This window comes from Phyllobates terribilis, unplaced genomic scaffold, assembly GCF_046119375.1.
Source record: "Phyllobates terribilis strain yellow unplaced genomic scaffold, ASM4611937v1 Scaffold_2__4_contigs__length_985480577, whole genome shotgun sequence".
NCBI classification, from domain to species: domain Eukaryota; kingdom Metazoa; phylum Chordata; class Amphibia; order Anura; family Dendrobatidae; genus Phyllobates; species Phyllobates terribilis.
The window spans coordinates 429,078,969-429,105,189 of NW_027362762.1; the positions used below are offsets into that span (position 1 = coordinate 429,078,969).

A 26,221-nucleotide genomic window follows, 5' to 3' on the forward strand; every position below is an offset into this window, starting at 1 on the left:
GTAGGTCTGGAGCCGGGTCATTGTCCAAAGCCTGCGCATGAGCTCCCACATCCCTGTCGACAAGGGCGCCGCCTCCTGGTGGTAAGTGATAGCTGGGCGCCTGTGGGTCACAACGCCACCTGGTGCTGGTTCTCGGAGCACCCGGATAGCTCTATCCTTGAACTGTGCAAAGTCCAGATGGGGATCCTGTAAGGCCATTGCCCGCAACTGGGTTCGGTGGGCATTGCAATATAAACCCTCTATAAATTGTTCAGTCAACAGCCTGTCCTCGTTTCCCACCCCATCAGGGTCGGTCTGCTTTATGGCCCTCAGGGCCTCTTGTAGGTTTAGTGCATAGTCCCTTATACTCTCATGCGCTCGCTGCTTGCACCCGTAGAATCTAAGCTTGATCTCGGCTGAGGTGCGGGTATCGAAGGTGTCCCTCAGCCGGGTTAGTATCTCTGCGACAGTCCTCCTCCCAGGTGGCCAAGATTTTACTTCTCTTTTGGCTGCCCCGGTTAGTTGGGCCACCAGGATGCTCACTTTTTGCTCTTCTGTGAGGGGGTACACCTGGAAGAGGCTATCCAGCTTTTCTCTAAAGTCATGCAGGGTATGTGACTCCCCTGAGTACTGGGGTAGCCAAGCTGCTCCCGGGATATAGGGCATGGTGAAGGGCATAACTGCAGCAGCGGTAGCGCTGGCGGGGGTTGAGGCAGTGAAGCTCTCCTCCGTATCCGACATCTTCCTCCCCCCTAGTGGACCGTGGCCTACCTTGCGATGATCCTCTTCCGTAGGCCGCGGCTCCGCAGTGGATCGTCAGGGTTGAGGACCTTCCGTCGCGCTCCTGTGACGTCGGCGTCTGCTGGGCTCCTTCCAGGACCTTACGCAACGTCCGGACGTGAGGCTGGGCTTCAGTTCTCGCGCGCTTTCGGAGTCCACGCCCCTCTTCTTCCCGCGCGGCGTCCTCAAGATGGCGTCCAATGGCGGGAAAACTCCACGGATGGCGGGAAGAAGGTCGAAGATGGCGCCGGATGGCGGGAAAACTTCGCGGATGGCGGGAAGAAGGTAGAAGATGGCGCCGGATGGCGGGAAACCTCCACGGATAGCGGGAATCTTCACCACTGGTAAATTTGAACAGTCTTTGCTTTTCAGGCACGCAGTACCCGGTGGTTGCGGGCACGAAATCCTGCCGACTACGCCAAAGTTGACGCGCCCCTGGGCCTGTGTCGCGCTGCGCTGCGCATGCGGGAGCTTACCCGGAGCCGGATCTGTGGAGGGTTGTAGTCTCGTGGCGGTGACCCGGTCCGTGCCCAGGGAGTCAAACTAGACGGCAGTCCATTAGTAGTAAATGGTTGATGACTACGCCACCCGTTGAGTGCAGCCAGGGGGCTGCTGCTGCAGGGCAGACCGCTGAGGCCGATGGTGGGATTGTGCAGCGTGATAGTATAACCCCCAACGGGAGGGGTATGGCCTCAGGGCAGCCGACGTGGATGATGGGGGTAGCAGGAACCACTCAGAGACGGTACGGTGTAGTTCAGGGTCTTTACTGGTAACAACAAAAGACCCTCCCGGAGTACTTGCTAGCGGATGGGGCCTGGTCAGTCCTTGAGCAGATGGGATCTCCCCTGGCCAGGCGTAGTTGTAGGCCTCCCAAACTGACTGTACTCTTCTGGCTACCTTGCTAGGAGCTGATGTAAGTAGCCCACGTCCCTGAGTGTACCGTGTGGTGCTCACCCGTATGGCCGGTGACTCGGGGCCTTCTAATGGCTTCCGCTCCACGATGGCGGTGCTGGTCCCACGCGTGTGACCGTGCCTTCGGGCTTCTGGGCCAGAGGACCTGAAATCCCCTGCCTGACGGATTCTGCTGCTGGGTAGCAGTTAGTCCCCACAGCCTCGGACTCCGGGTCCGGTAAAGAATCTTCTTAGTCAGGGCGAGCTCTTTAGCTGCCAGCCCCTGACTCCTTGTGACTCTGCTGCTTCCTATGCTGCTCTTGTCTCTACTCTTCCTGGACTCACTCACCCTGCCTCAGCCCCGGGTTTATACAGGGGAAGTTCTTCCCCTCCCAAGGCTGGGCAGGAGGTGTGGCATGCACAGGATCCCTGACCAAAGGACCTCCCACCTGCTCTCAGACGTAATATCTCTATCACTGTGACAACCAGACCCCTGGGGTGTCACATCTTCTCTCTCTCCTGTAGAGTGTAAGCTCTTATGATCAGCAAGGTCTTCTCTCTCTCCTGTAGAGTGTAAGCTCTTATGATCAGCAATGTCTTCTCTCTCTCCTGTAGAGTGTAAGTGACGCGCCCCCTGGGCCTGTGTTGTGCAGGGGATACCCGAAGCCGGATCGCTGGGGGTTGTAGTCTCCGTGGCGCTGACCTGGTCCGTGCCCAGGGTGGTCAATTCAGTGGCAGTCTTAGTGTAATAACAAGTGTCCGACTACGCCACCCGTGGATTGCGGTCAGTGGGGACCGCTGCTGCGCTGCAGACCGCTGAGGCTGATGCTGTATGCGCAGCCAAGTATGGGATAACTCCCCACGGGAGAAGTATTGCCTCAGGGCAGCTAGTGTGGATGATGAGAGTCATGGTGTGAGCGTCCCAGTACTGATGGTGCTGGTGCGGTGATGAAACACAGAGACGTGTGGTTGCAGTTTCCAATGCTTTACTCACAGTTCTTTACTGGTCCTAGTCACCTCGGTACCGGCGGTGACTGCCCAAGCCGTGCTGCGTCCACCAGGCAAGGGGCTCGACCAACTCCCAGGCAATTCCAGAGCGTGGCACAGGGCTCCCTTCTCTTCCTTTCTCTGGCCGTCCCCACCAGTGACCCACCTTTGTCCAGCTTTCTCGGGCCTTCTCTTGGCGAAACCTATCTCCGGTTTCCCTGACCCTATGTGGTATGCCTTCCTGGTGGATGTAGTGAGGGGTCGCACCAAGTTGTGGTCACAACCTCCGGTCTTTGGCTGAGGAATTTATTGCCTCCACCAATTTGGGTTCCGGTACCCTGTTCTGCCAACCCGTCACCCGCAATCTCCTGGGCCTATGGGGTTCCTTCTGTCCTCGTGTCTCTGGGCCTTTCTCCGTGTTCCTGTTCCTTTCTTACTTTCCTTTCTGTTCTTGTTCTCTCTCTCTGCTGTCTCTGGCCTCCACTCCAGGCCTGTCTCGTGGAGCTGGGCCCAGACTGAGCCACAACTCTCCGTCAGCCCTCTCTGGCTGAACTCCTTCTCTCACTCCTCTCCTCTGACTGTCTTGTCTGTCTCTACTCTCAGAACTAAGATGGTGCCCACCTTATATACCTCCCTCTCTGTGTGAGCCCAGGTGACTAGCAACCAATGGGCTCCTACCTATGCCCAGAGACCCACCGCTATCTGCTCCTACACCACTGGGTTTTCCTCCCCCTCCCCACTCCAGACAGGGACAGATGCTGTCGTGCCTGCACTCCTGTCTCGTGGGAGCACCGTTGCACTGTCCCTCGGAAATGGGGTGTGTGTGGTGCATACAGCCTACCGAGTCCTGATCCACACTCCATCCTTACCCGGGAGTGGAATATCACACCTCTGGTTTGAGGTGCAATACCCCTGTAGCAGCCGAGCCCTCGGGGTGCTACATAAGCTCTTATGATCAGCAAGGTCTTCTCTCTCTTGTAAAGTGTAAGCTCTTATGATTATTGAGGTCCTCCATCTCTTTTCTGTAGAGTGTAAGCTCTTATGGTAAGGGGGGTCATCTATCTCCTAGAGAGTGTAAGCTCTTATGGTCAGATTGGTTCTCTCTATCTTATCTCCCTAATTTAGATTTTCTGAGCAATTACAAGCTTTACAGTATTGAGATTTGCACAAATGCATGCGCCACAAATCAATTTTGGGGGGAAAATCCAGTAAAGCCAGCAAACTTGAATTTCAAAAGATCTGCCCATCTCTAATTGCAGCCCAATTAAATCACACCCAAAAGTGATTATTAATAATATCTAAAAAATGCTCAATATTTTAGCCACATTACTAAAATCAAATACACAAGCATGCAGTCCACATTTGCAGTACAGTGAACTGATAAGGTCTGTGATTTTCAATGTGGCACTATCAAAGGGTGCCATCGTTTCAGCAATTTAAGTTTTTTTTTTAACCTGCCAGGGCTGCTGCTTTGTCAAAGTAGATAGTATTAAATTAAAATAATCAATTTGCAATTGTTGACCTCTAACTCATTTTTAAACTTCACCTTAAAAAAGCAATATTCAATATGAGTGTCTTAGATTAGGTTTCCTTGTTTGAACATCCAAAAAGAAGCCTAAAATTACAATGTACAATGCCAAGTATTGGTACACTTTAGAAGTACAGTAAAATAATGGATGCCTTTCTAGGAGTACACAAACTGTTATAACAGTGACTGACTCAACCTAATAAATGCTGAGGTTTCACAGTTTTGGTTACGTATTATTTGTCTGCACGTCGAATTCGCTCATTCATGAAACACGGAATGTGCTTTGATCATAATACCCGGCCCGACTGGCGGGTCTCCTGTAGAGCTAACTGATCCGAGTACAGTCTGTGTTTCATGAACATGTGAATTTGGCCTCAGATTGTAAAGAGAAAACAAATTGAAAAATTGTTGTTATTGTTAACTATTCAGGGTGGTCCAAAGATTGTCTTCAGGAATGGGGACCATTCATGAATCTGGCTATGCCCAGTATGCTAATGTTATGCATTGAGTGGTGGAGCATGGAAATTGGAGGGGTTTTGGCAGGTAAGTTCCTGTTCATTTATTTTTTATTACCTTCTTTTTTTTGTATAATTTGGGAATATCAGGGATCAATTTATAAAAATATAAGCCACTAGGAATGTTACCAGAAACACTATACTATAAACCATCTAATGTAAAAAAGTGTGATGCACATGTAAGTCTGAAGTAGACATGTACTCTGAATATATTTTCTGTTCCTAAATATAATTCCATAGATATGTATGATGGTAAAGAATTTAGAAATCAGGACTAGAGATGAGCGAACCTTTAAAGGAACTTCCCGATGTACGCAGAACAATTCGTCGAACATATCCAAATTCCATTGCATTCAATGGGAGGCAAAACCAAATCCATACACAAAACCTTCAAAGGCGCCCAAAAGCTGCCAAAACAGCTGAAATTAGGGAAAGACACCAGGAAAAATGGCATCATTTGACCCACAGTACAAATAGTATAATTATTATTATTATTTATTATTATAGCGCCATTTATTCCATGGCGCTTTACATGTGAAAAGGGTATACATAGCAAACAACAAGTACAATGATCTTAAACAAAAGAGTCACCGACTGGTACAGGATGAGACAGGGCTCACAAACAATACAAGGGATGGTTGAGGATACAGTAGGTGAGGGTAGAGCTGGTCGTGCAGCGGATTGGTGGAGCAAGGGTTACTGCAGGTTGTACGCTTGTCGGAAGATGTAGCGCCGGCGTCTATGCCCCCCGCCCAGCAGAGACACCAACCCCCTTACCGCCGCGGCTCTGCTCCGGCGTCCTCCACTCCCCTGTCTGTGCATGCCCGAGGTGTGCGCACTGCGTGCAGATCCCCAGGCACTGTGCTTAGGGCGGGCGTGCGCGCTCCCTGCTTCTTAAAGGGGCCGCGCGCGCCGTCCTAATCTGTCCCTGGCTAGTGGCCAAAGGACAGCTGATATTTTAGGCACCTCCTCCAAAATGGAGGTGCCTGTGCAATGTTGTAGTTTGTGTGTTAACATTCTCTCCAGCCCTCAGGTCCCAGTGCTGTCCGCCAGCCTGTCTATCAGCCGTGCCCGCCAACCTATCTTTCAGCCGTGCCCGCCAGCCTGCCTTTCAGCCGTGCCCGCCAGCCTGCCTATCTGTCGTGCCCGCCAGCATGTCTATCAGCCGTGCCTGCCAATCAGCCTACCAGTCAGCTCTGTCCGTCTGCCTACCAGCCGTGCACATCTGTCTGCTCATCTGTTGTGTCAGTTCACTTCAGCTATCAGCCCCGTGGGAGTCGCCTGCTCTCACACGAGGTCGGTCCCAGATTGGCACCTGGTTCACCTTCCCGGTCCCTCCTTGGTTAGAAAGTTCCAAAGCAGGGGAGATGCACGGGACAAATCTTGTATGCAATTGTGGGAAGAGATAAGAGGGGAGTAGAGAAAGATATCTTGTGAGGATCGGAGGTTGCGTGCAGGTAAGTACTGGGAGACTAGGTCACAGATATATGGAGGAGACAGGTTGTAGATGGGTTTGCATGCCAAAGTTAGGGTTTTGAACTGGAGTCTCTGAGCAACGGGGAGCCAGTTCAAGGAATGACAGTGGGGAGAAGCCGGGGAATAGCGGGGTGACAGATGGATTACTCGGTCAGCAGATTTTAGGATAGATTGGAGGGGTGCGAGAGTGTTAGAAGGGAGGCCATAGAGCAGGAGGTTGCAGTAGTCAAGGCAGGAGATGATGAGGGCATGCACTAGTGTTTTTGCAGATTCATGGTTGAGGACTGTGCGGATCCAGGAGTTATTTTGGAGTTGGATTCGGCAGGAAGTGGAAAGGGCTTGGATCTCAGGTTTGAAGGAGATATCAGAGTCAAGCTTGTGGGACTGTATAGAATGGGCAACCATTGACTTTGATGGGTCAGTTGGGAGGTTGAATGAGATGGTGGAAAGATGATGAATTTGGTTTTATCCATGTTAACTTTTAGAAATCTAGCAGAGAAGAAAGATCAAATAGCGGACAAACTTTGTGTGATTCTAGTTAGTACGGAGGTGATATCAGAGAGGTGATACTGATGAGACTCAGATACCTGAGGCCCTCGTGGACTGTACAATGTTGTCAAGGCAGAAAGAGGATGTGGATGACTCTTAGGGCGAGGAGTGGGAGAACAGATAGGATGACGATGAGGTTGTAAATCCCACTTGGTGTGAACCCAGAGGCATGCAGCTGAGTAACTCAGCAGAGGCAATTGAAGGAGGAGGAAGACAAGGAAGATATGTTGCAGCTTCCCACACAGACACTGAGTGATGCAACCACGATAAGCACTGCATCCACAGCCACAACTCTCGCTGTGGCCAGCAGCGGTCGCGGGTGTGCAGTTCGCAGGGGTGGCAAGGTTTGCCTAGCCAGTGTCTTTTTGGAGACCGCAAAGGATGACACAACTCACGTTATCTGCCAACTTTGTTAAAAATGACAGAGTAAAGGCAAAAATTGAACTTCCATGTGTGCTATCAACATTCATTAGACTGGGAATCTCACTGCGCTAAAATGCAGACTAGCAGTCCTGGCCAACCACCGGCCACCCCATCAACCGCAACTGCTGCTTCTTCCTCCTCTGTCACCTTTGCAAGTGTTCTCACACAGGTCCCGGCCGCAGAACCTCCACTTGTTTACCCGCTACAGTCGGGGTGAGTGAGAGCCCATCAGCTGTTTCGAAATTGGACATGCCTGCTGTTTTTGATAGAGCACACCACATCTTTCTCAATCTATCATAACATCTCCGCCTGCACCTCTCTCACAGTCCAGCAGTTTGTCATGTTCACCCTACTCCACCCTCCACCCACGGGTGTGTCAGGTGTGACAGACAGTCGTTCTGGACCCAGTTGTAGAAGGTCATTGTGCTTGGCTCTGCAGGCACTTCTTGACATTTTCATCTCTGTAGTGTAGTGATATCCTTCTCCCTCTAGGACCTCTAGGACCTAGCAGTCACATCCACTTGCTGCTGCTAATTGATACACCCTTTCTGGATGTTTAAATACCTTCAGTCTCTCTAGAGAATCACCGGTGATAGCTCTATGTTCCTCTGTCCAGGCTTGAAGTTCTAGTAGTCGGCTAGTGACTTCTTGGAGTTCCCTTGGAGGATTCTTGGCGTGATCTCTCTGGTGTCTTCTCAAGCTAAGTGTTTCACTTGTCTGTTTACCTGTTTGTCTTTAGTTGCAGTGGGGGCTGACTAGTGCTCACCCCGTCCCCTCCCTACCTAGGGCCTATCACTAGGGGCATTCAGGGATTAGGTTTCCTGCACGGCGATAGGTGCGGAACCCATTTAGGGATGTTAGGGGAGTCAGGGTGACTGTCAAATCTGCCTATGGGTCTCCACTCCCTCTTTCCCTAGTGTTTGGACATCCTCCCCCTCTTCCCATCGTTGTGCACTTAGTCTTTCCCTCACCTTGTGTGTCACCTCTCTCAGCACAGCAGTCAACCCTCGTTCCCTCAGTTGTGGTCACGTAAAAGATTGTTTCCTCCTACACATGCCAAAGCAAAGAGGTTTAACTTCACCATCTCCAATCTGTTGGCCATGAAATTGCTGCCTTTCTGCCTGGTGGACACAGACGTTTTCCAAAAGCTGATGACCGTCACAGTACCCCAGTACCAGTTGCTCAGTCGCCATTACTTCTCTTAGAAAGATGTGCCTGCGCTACACCAGCATGTTGCAGACAACATCACCTGACGCGCCCCCTGGGCCATGGGGTACTCGGTGCCGGGCCGGTCGTTGCTTGGGGAGATGTCACAGTGGCGGTGACCCGGTCCGTGACCCTGGGCGGTCAATCAAAAGGGGATATTTACAGGGGATTAATAAAGTTTTTATATATAGTTCGTGACGCCACCTGTGGTATGCGGCTAAGGGAGCCGCCGCTGCAGAGCAGGTCCTCTGGAGCTGATGTTACTGCAGTAGGGATAGTGTGGCTCTCCACAGGTAGAGCTCAGCTCCAGGGCAGTGTAGATGTTATGGGTTATGCTGGGCGTTGTAGTGCAGGGGTTGATGGCGCAGCAATAATCACAGAGACAGTGGGGTGCAGTCTTCCGAGTTTACTCACAGTTCTTAAGTTCCTCATGTTGCACTGTACAGGTACAGCCTCCCACGTCGCGCTGCGTTCACCGAGCAGGGGTTCAGCAATCCCCCAGATAATTGAGGAGCACTTAACGGGACCCCCTTCTGTGTGCCTTTCTCAGTCGTCTTCCTGCGCTGGCTCTCACCCTTCTGCCCTGCGCCTCGCAATCAGTGTCCCAATCCGGTAACCTCGGGTCTTGTCGGGCGACCTGCAGTCCCCTGGACCCTCTGTGGCCACCTTCTCGGCGATATAATTGCGGATGTGGCAACTGCACCCTGAAAGTACAAAAGCCTCCGGTTCCTAGCTGAGCCTTGTAGTTCTCCACTGTTTAAGGGGTCGGTCCCCTCTTTGGCTTGATCCCTCCTCCGAATGGCAGATTCGGGTGTACGGGTGGCCTCCAGCACTTCCCGTACCCCTGGGATCCCTTCTGTCCTTCTGGAGCCTTCCTCCCGCTCCTCTCTTTCTCTCTCTTCAGACTTGGGCATCACTGGCTAGGCCCGCCTCTGGAGCAGAGCTCCTGCACAGCCTCTGCTTCCCTCACTTTCCTCCTCAGACTGACTTGTCTTTCTAAGATGGCTCCCCTTTTTATACAGCTTCTGAAGTGCTCCCCTTATCTACGTCCTCCACCCACACCCACTACATCATTCCCCCTACTTTGGTACCCTTCCACTCCAGCCAGGGAAGGGGCTCAGCAGGAACCAGAGGCATCTTGCCCCCCCCTGCTGGCCTGGAGTGGTGTGTTGGATGCAGGTGTTAGGGTCCCGGGCAGTACTCCATCCTTACCTGAGAGTGAGATACCACACCTCTGGGTGAGATGCAGTACCTCTGTGGCAACTGAACCCGCAGGGGCGCCACATACCCCCTTGGTAAAACACAGCACGTCGGCGGGCTGGAACAGAGTAAAAGCAGGGTATGTTACAGACATGCAAATTTTTAGATGCATCACATATAAGATCATAAACATAACATTTCTTCCCTTTATGGGAGGCACTTTTCTTGAACGTTACTGGTTACGTTGTTATCAAAACATTATAAGACTCTTTTAAAGAACATTTTCCTTCATATATATAAAACATTTCTCACATAAAACATTTTTCATATAAAACATTTTTCAACAGGTTACAGCACGATCTGCAACCGGGTAACCATTGTTATGTTCTGCTACCAGAGCTAAGGAAAGAGAGGAGATCTGTCCCTACGATAGAACTCAGCTTAATCCATACGATGTAACAGGGGACCTGATCCTGCGATCAGACCTGCTAAAGTCCTAAGCTAGTCTGTACGGAGACCTATAGATGTGGGGAAGGAATCCCTACAAGTACTAAGGACTGGGAGGAATATGGGACACCTCCTAACAGAAATAGTAGCAGACAGACGAACAAACAAAATATATAGAACATAGAGGTCAGTAGACCAAGCAAACTAACAGAGCAAGACACAGAGCACAGGCTAGCTAGAAAGTAGATATACAATGAAGTCCAGCAAAGCCAGAAGGGCGGAGCAGGATTAAATAGGCCAACAAGGTCATGTGACCAGCAAAGGAAAAAAGACCTAAGAGCAAGGTTCTAACAGTACCCCCCCTTCTAAGAGGATCCTCCGGATCCCCTAGGACCAGGCTTATCAGGAAATCTCCTGTGAAACGCTCTGATAAGTCTGGACGCGGAAACATCATCCGACCTCACCCAAGAGTTATCCTCGGGACCGAAACCTTTCCAGGCCACAAGATACTGCAAACTACCTCTATACCGTCTAGAGTTAAGGATGCGAGAAATTTCATATTCCCCGTCCTCCACCACCGGAGGAACAGAGGCAGAGGCGTCACAATCCGATACAACAGCTTTTTTCAACAGAGAGAAATGAAATACCGGATTAATTCTCCAGGAGGTAGGAACCTCCAACCTAACAGCAGATTGATTGACAACCTGAAGCACCTTAAAGGGCCCTACAAACTTGGGACCCAATTTCTTTGAAGGAATCCTCAACCGCAGATTCCTAGAGGACAACCAAACCATGTCACCAACAGTGAACAAAACCTCCTGTCGTTTCCTATCAAAGTAGTCTTTAGATTTTCTGTTGGCCTCCTGAAGATTACCACGCACATCCGTCCAAACTCTCTCCAAATCACCGGAAAAATTCTCCTCCTCAGGCACGGCAGATCCCAACTTGGAGAACGACCCAAACGACGGATGTCTCCCAGAACAACAAAAAAAAGGCGAACAACCAGCAGAAGAAGATGTATGATTGTTCAGAGCAAATTCAGCAAGTGGCAGAAACTCAGACCACCCCTCTTGATTGTCTGCCACAAAACAATGCAAGAACTGCTCAACATCCTGGTTTTTCCTTTCTGTCTGGCCATTAGATTCAGGATGATATCCGGACGAGAACGACAAATGAATTCCCAACCTATCACAAAAGGCACGCCAAAAACGAGCCACGAACTGAGGACCCCTATCAGAAACAATGTCACTAGGAACGGGATGAAGTCTGACAATTTCCTTGACAAAGGCCTTAGCAAGAGTTTTAGCGCAGGGCAGTTTGACGAAAGGAACCAAGTGACACATCTTGCTAAAACGGTCCACGACCACCCAGATGACAGTAAAACCCTCAGAGGGGGGAAGGTCAGTTATAAAGTCCATAGCCAAATGTGTCCAAGGAGCACTGGGAACCTCCAAAGGACAAAGCAACCCCGCAGCAGGAGTATGTGAGGACTTAGATCTAGCACATATAGTACATTGACGCACCCACTTAATGACTTCCTTCTGCCATCCAGGCCACCAAAAACTGCGACCCACCAGTCTCTTGGTCTCAGAGATTCCGGGATGACCTGCCAACTGAGATTCGTGACACTCAACAAACAAATCTCTCCTAAAGGTCCCAGGCACAAACAACCTCCCATGAGGAGTGTTAGAAGGGGCATTCTCCTGTGCTTTAAGAATCTCATTTTCCAAAACGGAGTCCAAAGCAGCTATCACAACACCTTCTTGTAAAATGTTCTCCTCTTTCTCAGCACCGACTATGGGAGAAAAACTGCATCCGCCTTAACATTCTTAGTACCAGGGATGTAAGTAACGGAGAAATTAAACCGCGAGAAAAACAGTGCCCACCTAGCCTGACGGGCATTCAGGCGCTTGGCAGCATCAAGATATATCAGATTTTTATGATCCGTAAGAACCTGAACGGGAAATTCCGCACCTTCCAAGAAGTGGCGCCAGTGTTCAAATGCGAGTTTAATAGCCAATAATTCCCGATTACCAATATCGTAATTCAGTTCAGTCTCCGAAAATTTTTTTGAAAAAAAGGCACAGGGATGTAATCCATCCCCGTTATCCTGAGACAATACTGCGCCAACCCCCACAGAGGAAGCATCAACCTCAACCAAAAACGGCCTAGTAACATCAGGCTGCATAAGGATGGGAGCAGAGGTGAACCTCTCCTTGAGATACACAAAAGCTTCAATGGCCTCAGAAGACCACTGAACCGCATCAGCACCTTTCCTGGTGAGATCAGTCAGAGGTTTGACAATACTAGAAAAATTTTTTATGAATTTTCTGTAGTAATTGGCGAAACCCAAAAACCTCTGTATCGATTTCAAACCAATAGGCCTAGGCCATTCCTGCACAGCCTGAACCTTAACCGGATCCATCTCAAAACCTTTGCTGGAGATAATGTAGCCCAAAAAACTAATTCTCTGTACAGCGAACTCACATTTCTCCAGCTTAGCAAAAAGCGAATTGTCCATTAATAACTGTAATACCTCACGCACGCTCCGCCAATGAGACTCCAGATCTGGCGAATAAATCAAAATGTCATCCAAATACACAACCACATTTTTACCGATCAAAGGTCTAAGGATGTCATTAATCAGATTCTGAAAAAATGCAGGAGCATTAGTAAGACCAAAAGGCATAACCAGATTCTCAAAATGACCCACAGGAGTGTTAAAAGCAGTCTTCCATTCATCACCCTCCTTCATGCGCAACAGATTGTATGCCCCCTTAAGGTCAATTTTAGAGAACCACTTGGCCCCCATTAACTGGTTAAACAGATCAGGAATCAATGGCAGTGGGTAAGGATTGCGTACAGTAATTTTGTTAATCTCACGAAAATCCAGACAAGGACGTAAACCGCCGTCCTTTTTTTTAACAAAAAAAAATCCAACCGCCACAGGAGACTTAGAGGGCCTAATGTGACCGGCGGCCAAACTTGTCTGTATGTATTCCTCCAAAGCCTTCCTCTCAGGAATAGTAAGGTTAAATAAACGACTTTTAGGAAGAGTCGCTCCAGGGACAAATTCAATAGAACAATCATAGTCTCTATGGGGAGGCAAAACCTGCGATTCCTTCTCAGAAAAAACTCTCCAAAAATCCTGAATAGGAACAGGCAATTCTCCCCTATCCAAAGCTGCAATACGCCCGTTACAACACTTGTCATAACATTTATGGCTCCAGGATTTAATTTCACTGGTAGACCAATCCAGTACAGGATTGTGAAATTTTAACCAGGGCAATCCCAATATTACTGGAGAAGGCAAGTTATTCAACACTACCAAATCCAATTTCTCATGGTGAACACTATTAATAGTGAGAGGAAATTCACAGACCTTGAGAGTAATATTCTTCAAAGGGGAACCATCCACAGAAACCACAGCAATGGGGGATGATAAAGGTTCAGGTTTTAAATTGAGTCTTTCCACGAATCCCCCATCAATTACATTCAGAGTAGACCCGCAATCAACAAACACCCGAAATTCCATTAATTTTTTCTGAGCAATCGTGGAAGCAGCTAAAAATATACCCTTGGAATTTAAACAGGCAATACGGGCGTGACTGACCATTTTTTTTTCTTTCTTCATACGAAGCTCACAGCCTTTAATCAAATGACCAGATTTTCCGCAATAGAAACACAAGCCTTCAGAAAATCGACGATCTTTTTCTTGAGAGCGAGGTGCCACCGATCCAATCTCCATCGGTTCACCACTGTTAGTACACACATTCTCATAACCAGAAACTGACATAGCAGAGGATTTGCTCTCATTAACCCTTGCACGCAGTCTTCTATCCACCCGTATAGCTAATTGCATAGCCTGTTGCAAATCTTCAGGTGTAGGATAAGCAATTAGCAGGTCTTTAACCCTTTCACTGAGCCCAGCAAGAAATAGACTTTTCAGAGCAGAATCGTTCCACCCTGTTTGAGTAGACCAACGACGGAAATGAGTACAATATTTTTCCACATTACCTGATCCTTGTATTAAACGTCTCAACTCAGTCTCAGCTGATGCGACACGGTCAGGATCATCATATAATAGTCCCAAAGCAGAAAAAAAACTATCCACTGATCTGAAGCATGAATCACTAGGTTGCAAAGAAAAGGCCCACTCCTGAGGCTCTTTGCGCAAAAGTGACATTATGAAGCCTACGCGCTGGGATTCATCCCCAGAGGACTTAGGTCTCAAACGAAAATACAATAAGCAAGCATTTTTAAATGAAAAAAATTCTCGGTGTTCACCAAAAAATAAATCCGGCAAACATACCTTATTCTCCAAGAAATGTGCTCCAGGACAGTTACTCACGTGCTGACGGAGCTCGGCCACCTCCAGAGAGAGTCCCTGCAGGCGATGAACCAAATCCTGAACCGACACCATGATGGAACAGAAAAATCTTTCCTTAGAGAATTTGCTGGCTGGACTTTCTGTTATGTTCTGCTACCAGAGCTAAGGAAAGAGAGGAGATCTGTCCCTACGATAGAACTCAGCTTAATCCCTACGATGTAACAGGGGACCTGATCCTGCGATCAGACCTGCTAAAGTCCTAAGCTAGTCTGTACGGAGACCTATAGATGTGGGGAAGGAATCCCTACAAGTACTAAGGACTGGGAGGAATATGGGACACCTCCTAACAGAAATAGTAGCAGACAGACGAACAAACAAAATATATAGAACATAGAGGTCAGTAGACCAAGCAAACTAACAGAGCAAGACACAGAGCACAGGCTAGCTAGAAAGTAGATATACAATGAAGTCCAGCAAAGCCAGAAGGGCGGAGCAGGATTAAATAGGCCAACAAGGTCATGTGACCAGCAAAGGAAAAAAGACCTAAGAGCAAGGTTCTAACAACCATTCTCCGTAACAAAGTGCAATCTATCAAACATGAGCATGAGGGACCCGTCCGAAAACCCTCAACGTAGGCCCTGGGCGTGACTGCAGGCCATAGGTGATCCAGGTGTTGGACCACGTCTTCAGCCACGCCAAATGGGTTTTTGTTCTGAGGTCATCTTTGTTGCATAAAACCAATAAGGGGCACTTTAAGAAGTGCACCTATTTACAAGATCAGTTCTTGGCTGCTCACAGTCCTCAGCCTGTCAGTTCTTATACCCTCGACCGGGTAACTAGGTAGCACACAAAACCTTTTTAGTTCACTCAAACAAGGATGTACTCTTCCGGGTAACTATATACAGTTTCTACAACACGTAGTTCAATAGTGGGGTTCCCACCGGGGGAACTCCTGATTCTAACTGACTGACCCAGCCAGTTCTGCAGATTTGGACTGCGGGGGCATGTCTCTTCTTTCCTTTGCCACCTTGTAGACTTGGAGGGCATACCTCCCGCGCTCTCCCTTATGACGGGTGAAGGTGACATGGTCACCGGGATAGAGGTCTCGGCCGGGATGCCCCTATTGAAGGTGGGGCTCTACGTCCCACCGGTTGACGAAGACGTCTCGATCCATCTGCGGCTCTCGGATGAAGCCCCACCCGGCGTCCAAGTCAAACTTCACCACCATCCCCTCCAGACGGGGACTGGGTGTAGTGGGTCTTGCCTGGTGGGCCCGAATCTTGGCTGCCATGTTCCAGGCCTCCATGTGCTCCCAGTGCACCTGCCGGTCATATCGCTCCTTTTCCAGCTGCAGGATCTCCCTCCTGCAGTGCTCTTCTCGCCTGAGGGCCTGGGCCTGGGTCTCCTGCGGGAACCCGATGAGGTCCCCCTCCCGGTTGTCCCATCGGAATTCCTCTCCCTCTGCGCAGGTAATTGGGGGCGCAGGAGTGGAAGCCGGGGGGGGTCTCTGCTGGCCTTCATTTCTGGTGGACCAGTCGAAGGAGGGGGTTCTGTATCCCCACTCGGATGCGGGGGCAGGCGGCTCTGGTAAGAGGCCCAGGAGCAGGTCAGCTGAGCAGGCGCCCGGGTGGTATGGGGATTCCTCCAGGGGATCAAGGAGCTGGTCGGCGGAGCTGGGACTCGGTGTAGTAGATTCTGGGCCTGGGAGCAAGTCGGGAGCGCGTGCGCCCGGGTATGGAGGCGCCGCCAGGGGACCCAGGAGCAGGTCACCGCGGTCTGCGCCCGGGACAGGGAAACTCTTCCTACCTGCTACCGCAGCCGCTCCTTGGCTGCTCTCTGCCTCCTGGTCCTGGCCTGACTCCGCCGGGGCTGGGGCGCTGTTGGTGGAACACGGGACCCGCTGCCGCCTGGCCTCTATCTTTCCCAGCACCTCCTCCTTCCAGCCGGTGATGGCTGTCCTCTCAGCCTCTCCTACCCGCCGGCTGAGCTCACGCATCTCGGCATGGAGGAACTCTGCATCCTCCAGGGTCAACTTGTAGATCACCTCTGCCAGGGTAAGAGGTGTCTCGCTTGGTTGCAGGCCACGAGCCGGGGTCTCAGGCTCACCTCCCTCCATCTTGCCTGCAGGGTGTGGTCTGTCTGGTCTGCTGGAGACCACACCCTGTTTCTCAGTTTTCTTTTCCCCTCTACCCTTTCTGGGGCGGTCCCATGGCTGCTTGCTGTCGGTCACACCTGGGGGCGTCTTCCCCACCTTGATGGACACATCTATGTGTATGGCCACAGTTGTAGGGGGCGGGTTGCGCTTTTGGCACCATTCTGGGACCTGGCCCACGATGGGAGGTTCTGTATTGTTGTCTTTGATCACGCACATAATGGCGCCCGTTCTTCATCCTGTTCGTGATGCCAAAGATGACACACCCCCTGGGTCGTGGGGTACTCGGTGCCGGGCCGGTCGTTGCTTGGGGAGATGTCACAGTGGCGGTGACCCGGTCCGTGACCCAGGGTGGTCAATCAAAAGGGGATATTTACAGGATATTAATAAAGTTTTTATATATAGTTCGTGACGCCACCTGTGGTATGCGGCTAAGGGAGCCGCCGCTGCGGAGCAGGTCCTCTGGAGCTGATGTTACTGCAGTAGGGATAGTGTGGCTCTCCACAGGTAGAGCTTAGCTCCAGGGCAGTGTAGATGTTATGGGTTATGCTGGGCGTTGTAGTGCAGGGGTTGATGGCGCAGCAATAATCACAGAGACAGTGAGGTGCAGTCTTCCGAGTTTACTCACAGTTCTTAAGTTCCTCAGGTCGCACTGTTCAGGTACAGCCTCTCATGTCGCGCTGCGTTCACCAAGCAGGGGTTCAGCAATCCCCCAGATAATTCAGGAGCACTTAACGGAACCCCCTTCTGTGTGCCTTTCTCAGTCGTCTTCCTGCGCTGACTCTCACCCTCCTGCCCTGCGCCTCGCAATCAGTGTCCCAATCTGGTAACCTCGGGTCTTGTCGGGCGACCTGCAGTCCCCTGGACCCTCTGTGGCCACCTTCTCGGCGATATAATTGCGGATGTGGCCACTGCACCCTGAAAGTACAGAAGCCTCCGGTTCCTAGCTGAGCCTTGTAGTTCTCCACTAATTAAGGGGCCAGTCCCCTCTGCGGCTTGATCCCTCCACCGCCTGGCAGATTCGGGTGTACGGGTGGCCTCTAGCACTTCCCGTACCCCTGGGATCCCTTCTGTCCTTCTGGAGCCTTCCTCCCGCTCCTCTCTTTCTCTCTCTTCAGACTTGGGCCTCACTGGCTAGGCCCGCCTCTGGAGCAGAGCTCCTGCACAGCCTCTGCTCCCCTCACTTTCCTCCTCAGACTGACTTGTCTTTCTAAGATGGCTCCCCTTTTTATACAGCTACTGAAGTGCTCCCCTGGTCTAGTCCTTCACCCACACCCACTACATCGTTCCCCCTACTTTGGTACCCCTCCACTCCAGCCAGGGAAGGGGCTCTGCAGGAACCAGAGGCATCTTGCCCCCCCCGCTGGCCTGGAGTGGTGTGTTGGATGCAGGTATCAGGGTCCCGGGCAGTACTCCATCCTTACCTGAAAGAGAGATACCACACCTCTGGGTGAGATGCAGTACCTCTATGGCAACTGAACCCGCAGGAGCACCACACGCCTGTTCCTTGAAAAAATCTATGGCTGCCAGGGAGCATTTCACCACTGATACCTGGACAAGCAAGTATGGCCAGGGGCGTTACATCTCGCTGAATGGTCACTGGGTGACTCTGGTGGCTGTGGGGGCAGGTGGGGAATAGGCTGTTCCATAAGTCTTGGAATCCTCAAGGCTTGCAGGGCACTTGGGGATGGAGAACTATACCACTACCCACCAGAGTATGGAGAACTAAACTACTAGACAACAAGGGTTGAAGAACTAAACTAGTAAACACCTAGGGTTGGAGAAAGAAACAAATATGCACCTGGACATGGAGAACTAAACTAATAGACAACAGGGGTTGGAGAACTATCATACTAAACAACTAGGGTTGGAGATTTAAACCACTACACACCAGGGGATGGAGAACTAAACTACTAGACACCAAGTTTTGGAATCCCCAAATCAAGAGTTGTGGACAGCTATCCATGCTGAGTTTGAGCAATGGCTGTCTCCACTGAACCTGGAGCTGTGTGCTATAACGGTGCAAACCTGGTGGCGGCCCTACGCCTGGGCAACCTCACACATGTGCTTTGCATGACTCACATCCTCATCCTGGTGGTACAGCAATTTGTCCGCCACTATCCCAGCCTGGATGCGCTGCTGCAGAAACCACGGTCGCTGTGTGCTCACTTACGCCATTCGCAACCCGTGGGTCATCGAATTGCATTGCTATAGAGATCTTTTGGCCTACCAATTAACCGGTTGATATGCGATGTTGCGACATGGTATAATTGAACTCTGCACATGTTGCAGCAGCTGTGGCAGCAGCGACAAGCCCTGACGCAGTATGTGATTTTGCATAGCCTGTGCCAACGCAGTACGGACGTGGTGCAAATCACACTTGCGAAGTGGACACAGATGAAGGACCTCTGCACACTTCTGCATATTTTTGAAATGGCTACTAAGATGGTTAGTGCTGACGATGCCATCATCACTTTTCCGATCATCTACATGCTGGAGCACACTTTGAATAGTCTGGGAGGAGGTGGTGGTCCCAGGGGAAGAGGAGGAAGCAGAGAAGGATGGGAAGGGATAACAATATCTCTAAGTTCTGGACTGTTGTCGCATAGGCGGTTGCCATGGGAGGGTGGATTACAGTGATCAAGGGGGGCTCATGGTACCAGACAAACTGTTAGTGAAGGTGCAAGAGCCAAGGAACAAGTGGAGGAAGACGAGGAGGAAGAGGTGATTGACGTGCAACAGTTAGGACATGAAGAGGATAATGATTCCCTCTCTGTTGTCCGTGGTTGGCAGGAGGGGATGGAGGAAGCAAGCTTCAGTGTTATCCCGCCACTAACATACTATGGCCTTAGATCACATGAAAGAGACTGACCCATGAGCGCCTTCTTGTAGCACTATTTGCAAATTGATTGCTGCCCTTATTGTTAGGATTAGAAATCTTGCTGACTTGACTACTGGGTAGCCACTATGTTGGATCCACGGTAAGAATAAATTTTACAAGATGCTTCCCCTCAACCCACCAAGGGCAACATCTGCAAGGAGTTTGTATGTTCTCCCCGTGTTTGTGAGGGTTTCCTTCAGGTACTCATTTTTCTTTCCACACTGCAAAGACACACTTATAGGAAATTTAGATTGTGAGCCCCAATGGGGTCAGTGCCACTAATGTCTATAAATGTCTGTAAAGCGCTGTGGAATTAATGGCGCTATATGAGTAAACTAAATGTAAAAAAATAATTCTGGAAGTCGTTTCACTCCTTTTTTAGACCTGCAGAACAAAGTACAAGTCTGACACGTTGTGAACGACTGAAGAAGATGTTGCAGGAATATCTCGAGCTCAATATCAATGCCATTGGGGGGATTTGGAGCCTTTTAAATTTTGGCCTAAAGAAATGGAAGAGTTGCCTGAGCATGCCTGTCATGCCTTAGAAGTTTTGTCATAGGCGGCAATCAGTGTTCTCTCAGAACGTGTCTTCAGCGCTGCTGGTAGTGTATTCATGGATAAGCGCATCTGGCTGTCCCATGAAAGTGTAGACTGTCTAACTTTCATCAAGATGAACAAGTCATGGATTTCCAATGACTTTTGCACCCCAGTCGCAGACCATGAAGACTATATAATGGTGTAGTTTTTAGTGTGCTGCATTGATCTCATGTTATTGCAGTCTGTGACACCTTTGTCGTGGCTTCTGTGCCAGTTGCTGCTAGTGCTGCTGATGTTACTAAAAATTTTTCAAAATGTGGAGACCCCAAGTTGGGTCTCCATCTGGTGGGTTGCCTGTAGTGGAAGGGGTGTCAGAGCTCCATTATACTACACTGTGTTCCAAATTATTATGCAAATAATATTTTCTCAGATTTTCCCAAATTACCTATATGAATTGCAGTCATTATAATTTTCCAGTCAAATAACTATTAGAGTACAATGGAAAGGTTTTTGTACAAACTGCCTATGATAACAGTATATTTTTTTAAAAATAAAAAACTCAAACTGCACTCAAAATGCATGTTCCAAATTATTATGCACAGCAGAGTTTTCAACCTTTTCATTTTAATAAAGAACAAAAAAATGGTCATTTTTTAAATTATAAGCATTAGCAGGTTATTACAAACTGAAATCAAACAGTTTTCAACTCAAAACTTTATTCTAGGTGATGTTACATTTGCACATAGGACCGCTTGTTCGAAAGGAGCTTCTGAACTCTCTCGTCCATTGAATTTGTCAGGTTTTGGATGGTTTCTGCTTCCAATTGTTTTGCATGAGGACAGAATACCCTCCCAGAGCTGTTGCTTAGATGTGAACTGCCTCCCGCCATCATAGACACTCCTTTTGGTGATGCTCCAGAGGTTCTCAATGGGGTTGAGGTCAGGGGAGCATGGGGGCCACACCATAAGTTTGTCCCCTTTTATGCCCATAGCAGCCAGAGATGCAGATGTGTTATGTGCAGCATGAGACGGGGCATTATCATGCATGAAATGATCTCGATGGTCCAGATGGATGGAGTGGAGGATGACTGGTTGATGAACACCCCATGCAAACACGGCTACGACGCTAACAAGGAGGAGGTGGAGTAATGTTTTGGGCTGGAATCATGGGGAGAGAGATTGTCGGCCCTTTTAGGATCCCTGAAGGGGTAAAGATGAACTCCATAATGTATGTTGAGTTTCTCAAACAGCACTTCCTTCCATGGTTCAAGAAGAAGAACCGTGCATTCCGCAGCAAGATCATTTTCATGCATGATAATGCCCCGTCTTATGCTGCACATAACACATCTGCATCTCTGGCTGCTATGGGCATATAGGTAATTTGGGAAAATCTGAGAAAATATTATTTGCATAATAATTTGGAACACAGTGTATTTTTACTATGGGAAAATTGATAATGTCTGTGGAATTATTGGCGCTATATAAGTTAGTAAAATAAATAAATAGAAATATGCTCATAATTATTGGAAATGTTTGGTCTCCAAGTTGGGTCTCCTTGATGTGTGGTGCCTGAATTTGGCAGAGCTCTCAGAGCACCAGGCCTACACCTGTCACTCATCCACCAGTTACTGATCAAAGTTTAAGCTAGAAATGCTGCTCCAAGCCCTGTCCAATGCTGAAATGTGGCATGGTTTCAGGAGCATGCTATCAGCAGAACCAACTTAGATTCTGAAATGTGGACCCTTGGCTGTAGCACAATACTAGCACAAAATACGTAAAAGCTGAAATGTGGCCTAGTTTCTGTAGCACGGTAATAACAGAAAAAATTTGATTTTTTACTGTGGAGCCCTGGATGTGTGTCATCCAGGGGGAATAAAGGGGACTCAGTACCCGGGCCTTTTACCTTGTTTTAGGAGTACACGGCAGTTGGCTCCCGGGCCCGTACTCTGGGTCTCTCTTTAAAAAGGGGTTTTAGTGTACAGTTTGTCTCTTGACGCCATCTGTGGTTTCTGGTAATGGTTACTGGCGTTGCTGCAGACCTCCAGGGGGTGATGTGATGGCAGCTGGGATGTTTCTGCTCCCCACAGGTGGAGCGCGCCCCCGGGGCAGTGTAGGTGCAGATGGTGGTGATGCTGGGGCTTGTAGTGCAGACGAGATGGCGCAGCAGGAGTAACTGACAGAGACAGGGGATTCACTTCAGTACCTTTACTGGTGCGGATGTCAGGTACGGTCCAGGGTACTCGGTAGGAAGGGTGCACTTCAGGACTTCTCCCCAGTGAGCGGGTATAAGGCCTCCTGGTCCGTGTCTCCCTCTCTCTAAGCTCCTGGCCTGCCTGCAACTGGGCCTAGCTTCTGTGTCGTGCTGTTCCTTCACCTGTCGCTTGGTAGTAGGACCTTATTCTGGCAACCACTATCCCTGGAGGCCGGGGCCTTCGTGGTTCCTAGTCCTGTCAAGGGTCTAGCTTCAGGTCGACCAGAGACTTGTAGTCCTCCTGGTATGTCGGTGATCCCTACTGGGTATAAAGGACCCTGTAGGTGCGGACCTGGTGTCCGGTTCGTGTCTTGGGGTGAGCCTATGATGCTCCTCTGCCCCCTCAACTCTTCTATCCTCTCCTCCTTGCCTCCGGCCACACTCGGGGCCCTCAATACAGCAGCAGACGTGCTGCGTCTTCACTGCTCTCAGTGGCAGCACACTCTCTGACTAAACAACAACTCAGATTGAACAGCCTGGCTCCACCCTCCATATATATATCCCTCACGGGCTCCCTCTGGTGGTATGAGGTGGAAGGGTGGAGGTGTTTGTTTGTAACGAAGGCCTCTTGTGGAGAAGTCCATCTATGCACCCTTTTGGGTCCTGTGGTACCTGTAAACAGCAGGGTGTCACATTCCCCCCTAGTACAATTCAGTACTCCTAGACTGAAGCATTTTAAAACAGGTTACAACAATAACAGTAATTCTAATAACAATAATTAAGTTACAGTAAGTCCCGTAACCTGGTGTCCATTTCACCGATGAAAGTGCAAAATGAGTAACGTGAGGGACCCGCCTGAAAACCGTCAACGTAGGCCCTGGGCGTTGCTACAGGGCATAAGTGATCCAGGTGTTGGACCACGTCTTCGGCCACGCCAAACGGGTTTTTGTTCAGTGGTCAAATAAGAGGGGCACTCTTGATGAGTGCAACTATTTATAAAAACAGTTTTTGGCTGCTCACAGTCCTCAGCCTACAAGTCTCTGTACCCTGACGGGTAACTAAATGTACACATATTAATTTCAATTTACACAATAAACAATAGGCAATACCCAACTGGGTAACTATTTATAATGTAGGCACTTTGTGCTTATTCCCTAAACCTGGCAGGGATTTGGCCTTGTGTGCTGCGTGTGGACCTTCATAGTACTGGGGTGATACTGGTGTCGGTGCACGCACTCTCTACTAACCTATCAGGTGTACGTGCTGGTAGATTATAAAACTGCCTCAATCTCTCTATGGGACTGGCAAGTGCACTGATTACTGGGCCTTCAGGCTCTGCTTTAACGGGTGATCCTCCGCTGACTGGGGACTCTTCCTATTCCTGAGCAGGTTCCTCTAGGGCGCTCACAGGTTCTTCTTGTGGTTGATAGAGAAGTGTATTACTGGTATAATAACTGCTCCATCAAGTTGAGGCCAGTCCGCAGGGAAATCTCCTAGAACTGTGTGAAGCACATCTTCCTTGGGTTCTTCCGGTGCTATAGGAGGTACGTCTTCCTCTGTTGTCTTCAGTAGACCTGGGCACACCTTCAAGTGGTCTCTTGAGACTGTTGCGGTTGTCTTACCTCCATCCTTACTAATCAGGCAAGTTTTACTGTTGTCAAATCTGGACTTTAACACAGTGTAGGGCTCTCTTTCCCACTGGTCATCGAGCTTGTGACCTCTTCTTTTCCGCTTTAGCACTATCTCTCCAGGGTTCTGCTGGTGCATGTTTGTTATACTGCTCTTCCTGTCTTTCCCTCACCTTGTTTAGACTATCCTTGACACAGGCCTGTACCTTCCTGTACTGCTCTTGCCGACTTGTGTCCCAGTCTTCAGTGGACGTATCTGCAGCAGGTTCTACCACTCCGAGCTCCAGGTCCATGGGCAATTTTCCAGGTCTTGCTCTCATAAGGTACGCTGGGGTACAATTAGTAGAACTCACGGGTATGTGGTTATACAGGTCCACTAGGTCAGGTAGTTTTTCTGGCCACTGGTTCCTTTCTTCCAGAGGTAGGGTTTTTAACAGGTCTATAACAATGTTATTCATTTTCTCGCACATACCGTTGGTTTGCGGATGATATGGCGTAGTTCGGATCTTCTTGCATCCATACAGGTGGCAGAATTCCTTGAATAGCTCAGCTTCGAAAGCAGGGCCTTGATCTGTGAGCTCCTTTTCCAGATATCCATGGGGTCTGCAGAAGTAGGCTTGAAACGTTCTTGCTGCAGTTTCTGCTGTCAGGTCCTTGACAGGGGCTACCACCAGGAACCGGGAATAGTGATCCACCATGGTCAGGGCATAGGTGTAGCCTGACCTGCTGGGTGACAGTTTGACGTGATCCAGAGTGACAATCTCCAGGGGTTGGGTTGTTTTGATGGACTGCAAGGGTGCTTTCTGGCTGCCGTAGTCTTTCCTTCTGAGGCTACAGGGTCCACAATTCCGGCACCACCTTTCTATGGAACTCCGGATTCCAACCCAATAGAACCGGTCCTTCAGCAGGGTTTCCAGCTTCTTCCAGCCAAAGTGACCTACCTGGTCATGGTAGGCCTCTAACACCATCTGGATATCTGTCCTAGGTTCAACAATCTGCCACACCATTTCATGGGTCTTGGGGTTGACATACCTTCTGCACAGCTTCTCTCTGTAGATGAACAGCCGGCTTCTCTCATTCCACAGTTGTTTGGCTTGTGGGGGAGCATTCTTCTCCAGGTGAGAACCTTCTTGGGTTATCAGTCTTTTGATGAGGCTGACAACCGGGTCACTGTCCTGGGTCTCCTTCCAGCTGTGATGAGGTAGAGGATTTGGCGTCCTACCATGACATCTACTGGAGGCGTGCTGCTCGTGGAACATTCCATTTCTGTGGAAAGCAGGTAGTTCAACTTCTTCGAGATCATCCACTTCTTCCTCGGTGTCCAACTGGTGGGGCATTCTCGACAAAGCATCAGCATTGGTATTCTTGTGACCTGCCCAGTACTTGATTGTGAACTGATAGTTCGACAGTCTGGCCACCCAACGCTGTTCCATGGCTCCCAACCTGGCTGTCTCCAGGTGTGTCAAGGGATTATTGTCGGTAAAGGCTGTGAATTTGGATGAGGCTAGGTAATGCTTGAAACTTTCAGTGATAGCCCAGACCAAGGCCAGGAACTCCAGCTTGAAGGAACTGTAATTCTCCGGGTTCCTCTCAGTAGGGCGAAGCTTCCTACTGGCATACGGAATTACCTTTTCTCTGCCGTTTTGCTTTTGGGACAACACAACTCCCAGTCCCTCGTTGCTGGCGTCGGTGTACAACAGGAAAGGCTGGCTGTAGTCAGGGTAAGCCAGGATTTCTTCACCAGTTAGGACTTCCTTCATTGATGCAAAGGACTCAGTCTGCTCTTTGCCCCACTGGAATGGGGGACTTTTTCCTCTTTTGGTCTGTCCTACCAGGAGATTTTGTAGAGGTGCTACCTTTATGGTATAGTCCTTTATGAACCTCCTGTAGTACCCGACCAGTCCCAGGAATTGCCTTACTTCTTTGATGCTTCTCAGTTCAGGCCACTTCTGGATGGCAGTGACCTTCTCCGGGTCTGGTGCTACTCCCTCGGAGATGACTATGTGTCCCAGGTACTGAACCTTCTGCTTGAGCAGGTGGCACTTAGAAGGTTTTAGTTTCATCCCATACCGGGACAATGCTTCAAATACCTCCGCCAGGTGCTTCAGATGGTCTTCATACGTCCTCAAGTACACGATAACGTCATCCAGGTACAGCAGCACTGTCTCAAAGTTTTGGTGTCCCAAGCAACACTCCATCAACCTCTGGAATGTTCCGGGTGCGTTGAAGAGTCCAAACGGCATGCTGTTGAACTCGCATAATCCCATCAGGGTGGTGAAGGCTGTCTTCTCCCGGTCTTCCTCAGCAGCAGAGACTTGCCAGTACAAGCTAGTGAGATCCAATGTAGAGAAGTAATTGGCAGATTTTAGTGCAGCCAGGGATTCCTCTATACGGGGCAAAGGGTATGCATCTTTATGTGTTATTCGATTAATTTGTCTATAATCTACACACATCCTCATGCTACCGTCCTTCTTTCTGACAAGGACCAGGGGAGCTGCCCAGGGGCTACAGCTATCCCTTAC

The 26,221-nt window shown here is 49.6% G+C and overlaps 1 protein-coding gene across 1 annotated transcript in view; it reads left to right on the plus strand.

The window, feature by feature from the left end:
* LOC141252676 (multidrug and toxin extrusion protein 2-like) overlaps window positions 1–26,221 on the plus strand; it is a 577,502-nt gene that overhangs the window by 321,958 nt on the left and 229,323 nt on the right. Inside the window, exon 9 of the mRNA XM_073670545.1 lies at window positions 4,595–4,708. Coding sequence (XP_073526646.1) covers window positions 4,595–4,708 — 114 coding nt within the window. The remainder of the gene's footprint in view (window positions 1–4,594; window positions 4,709–26,221) is intronic.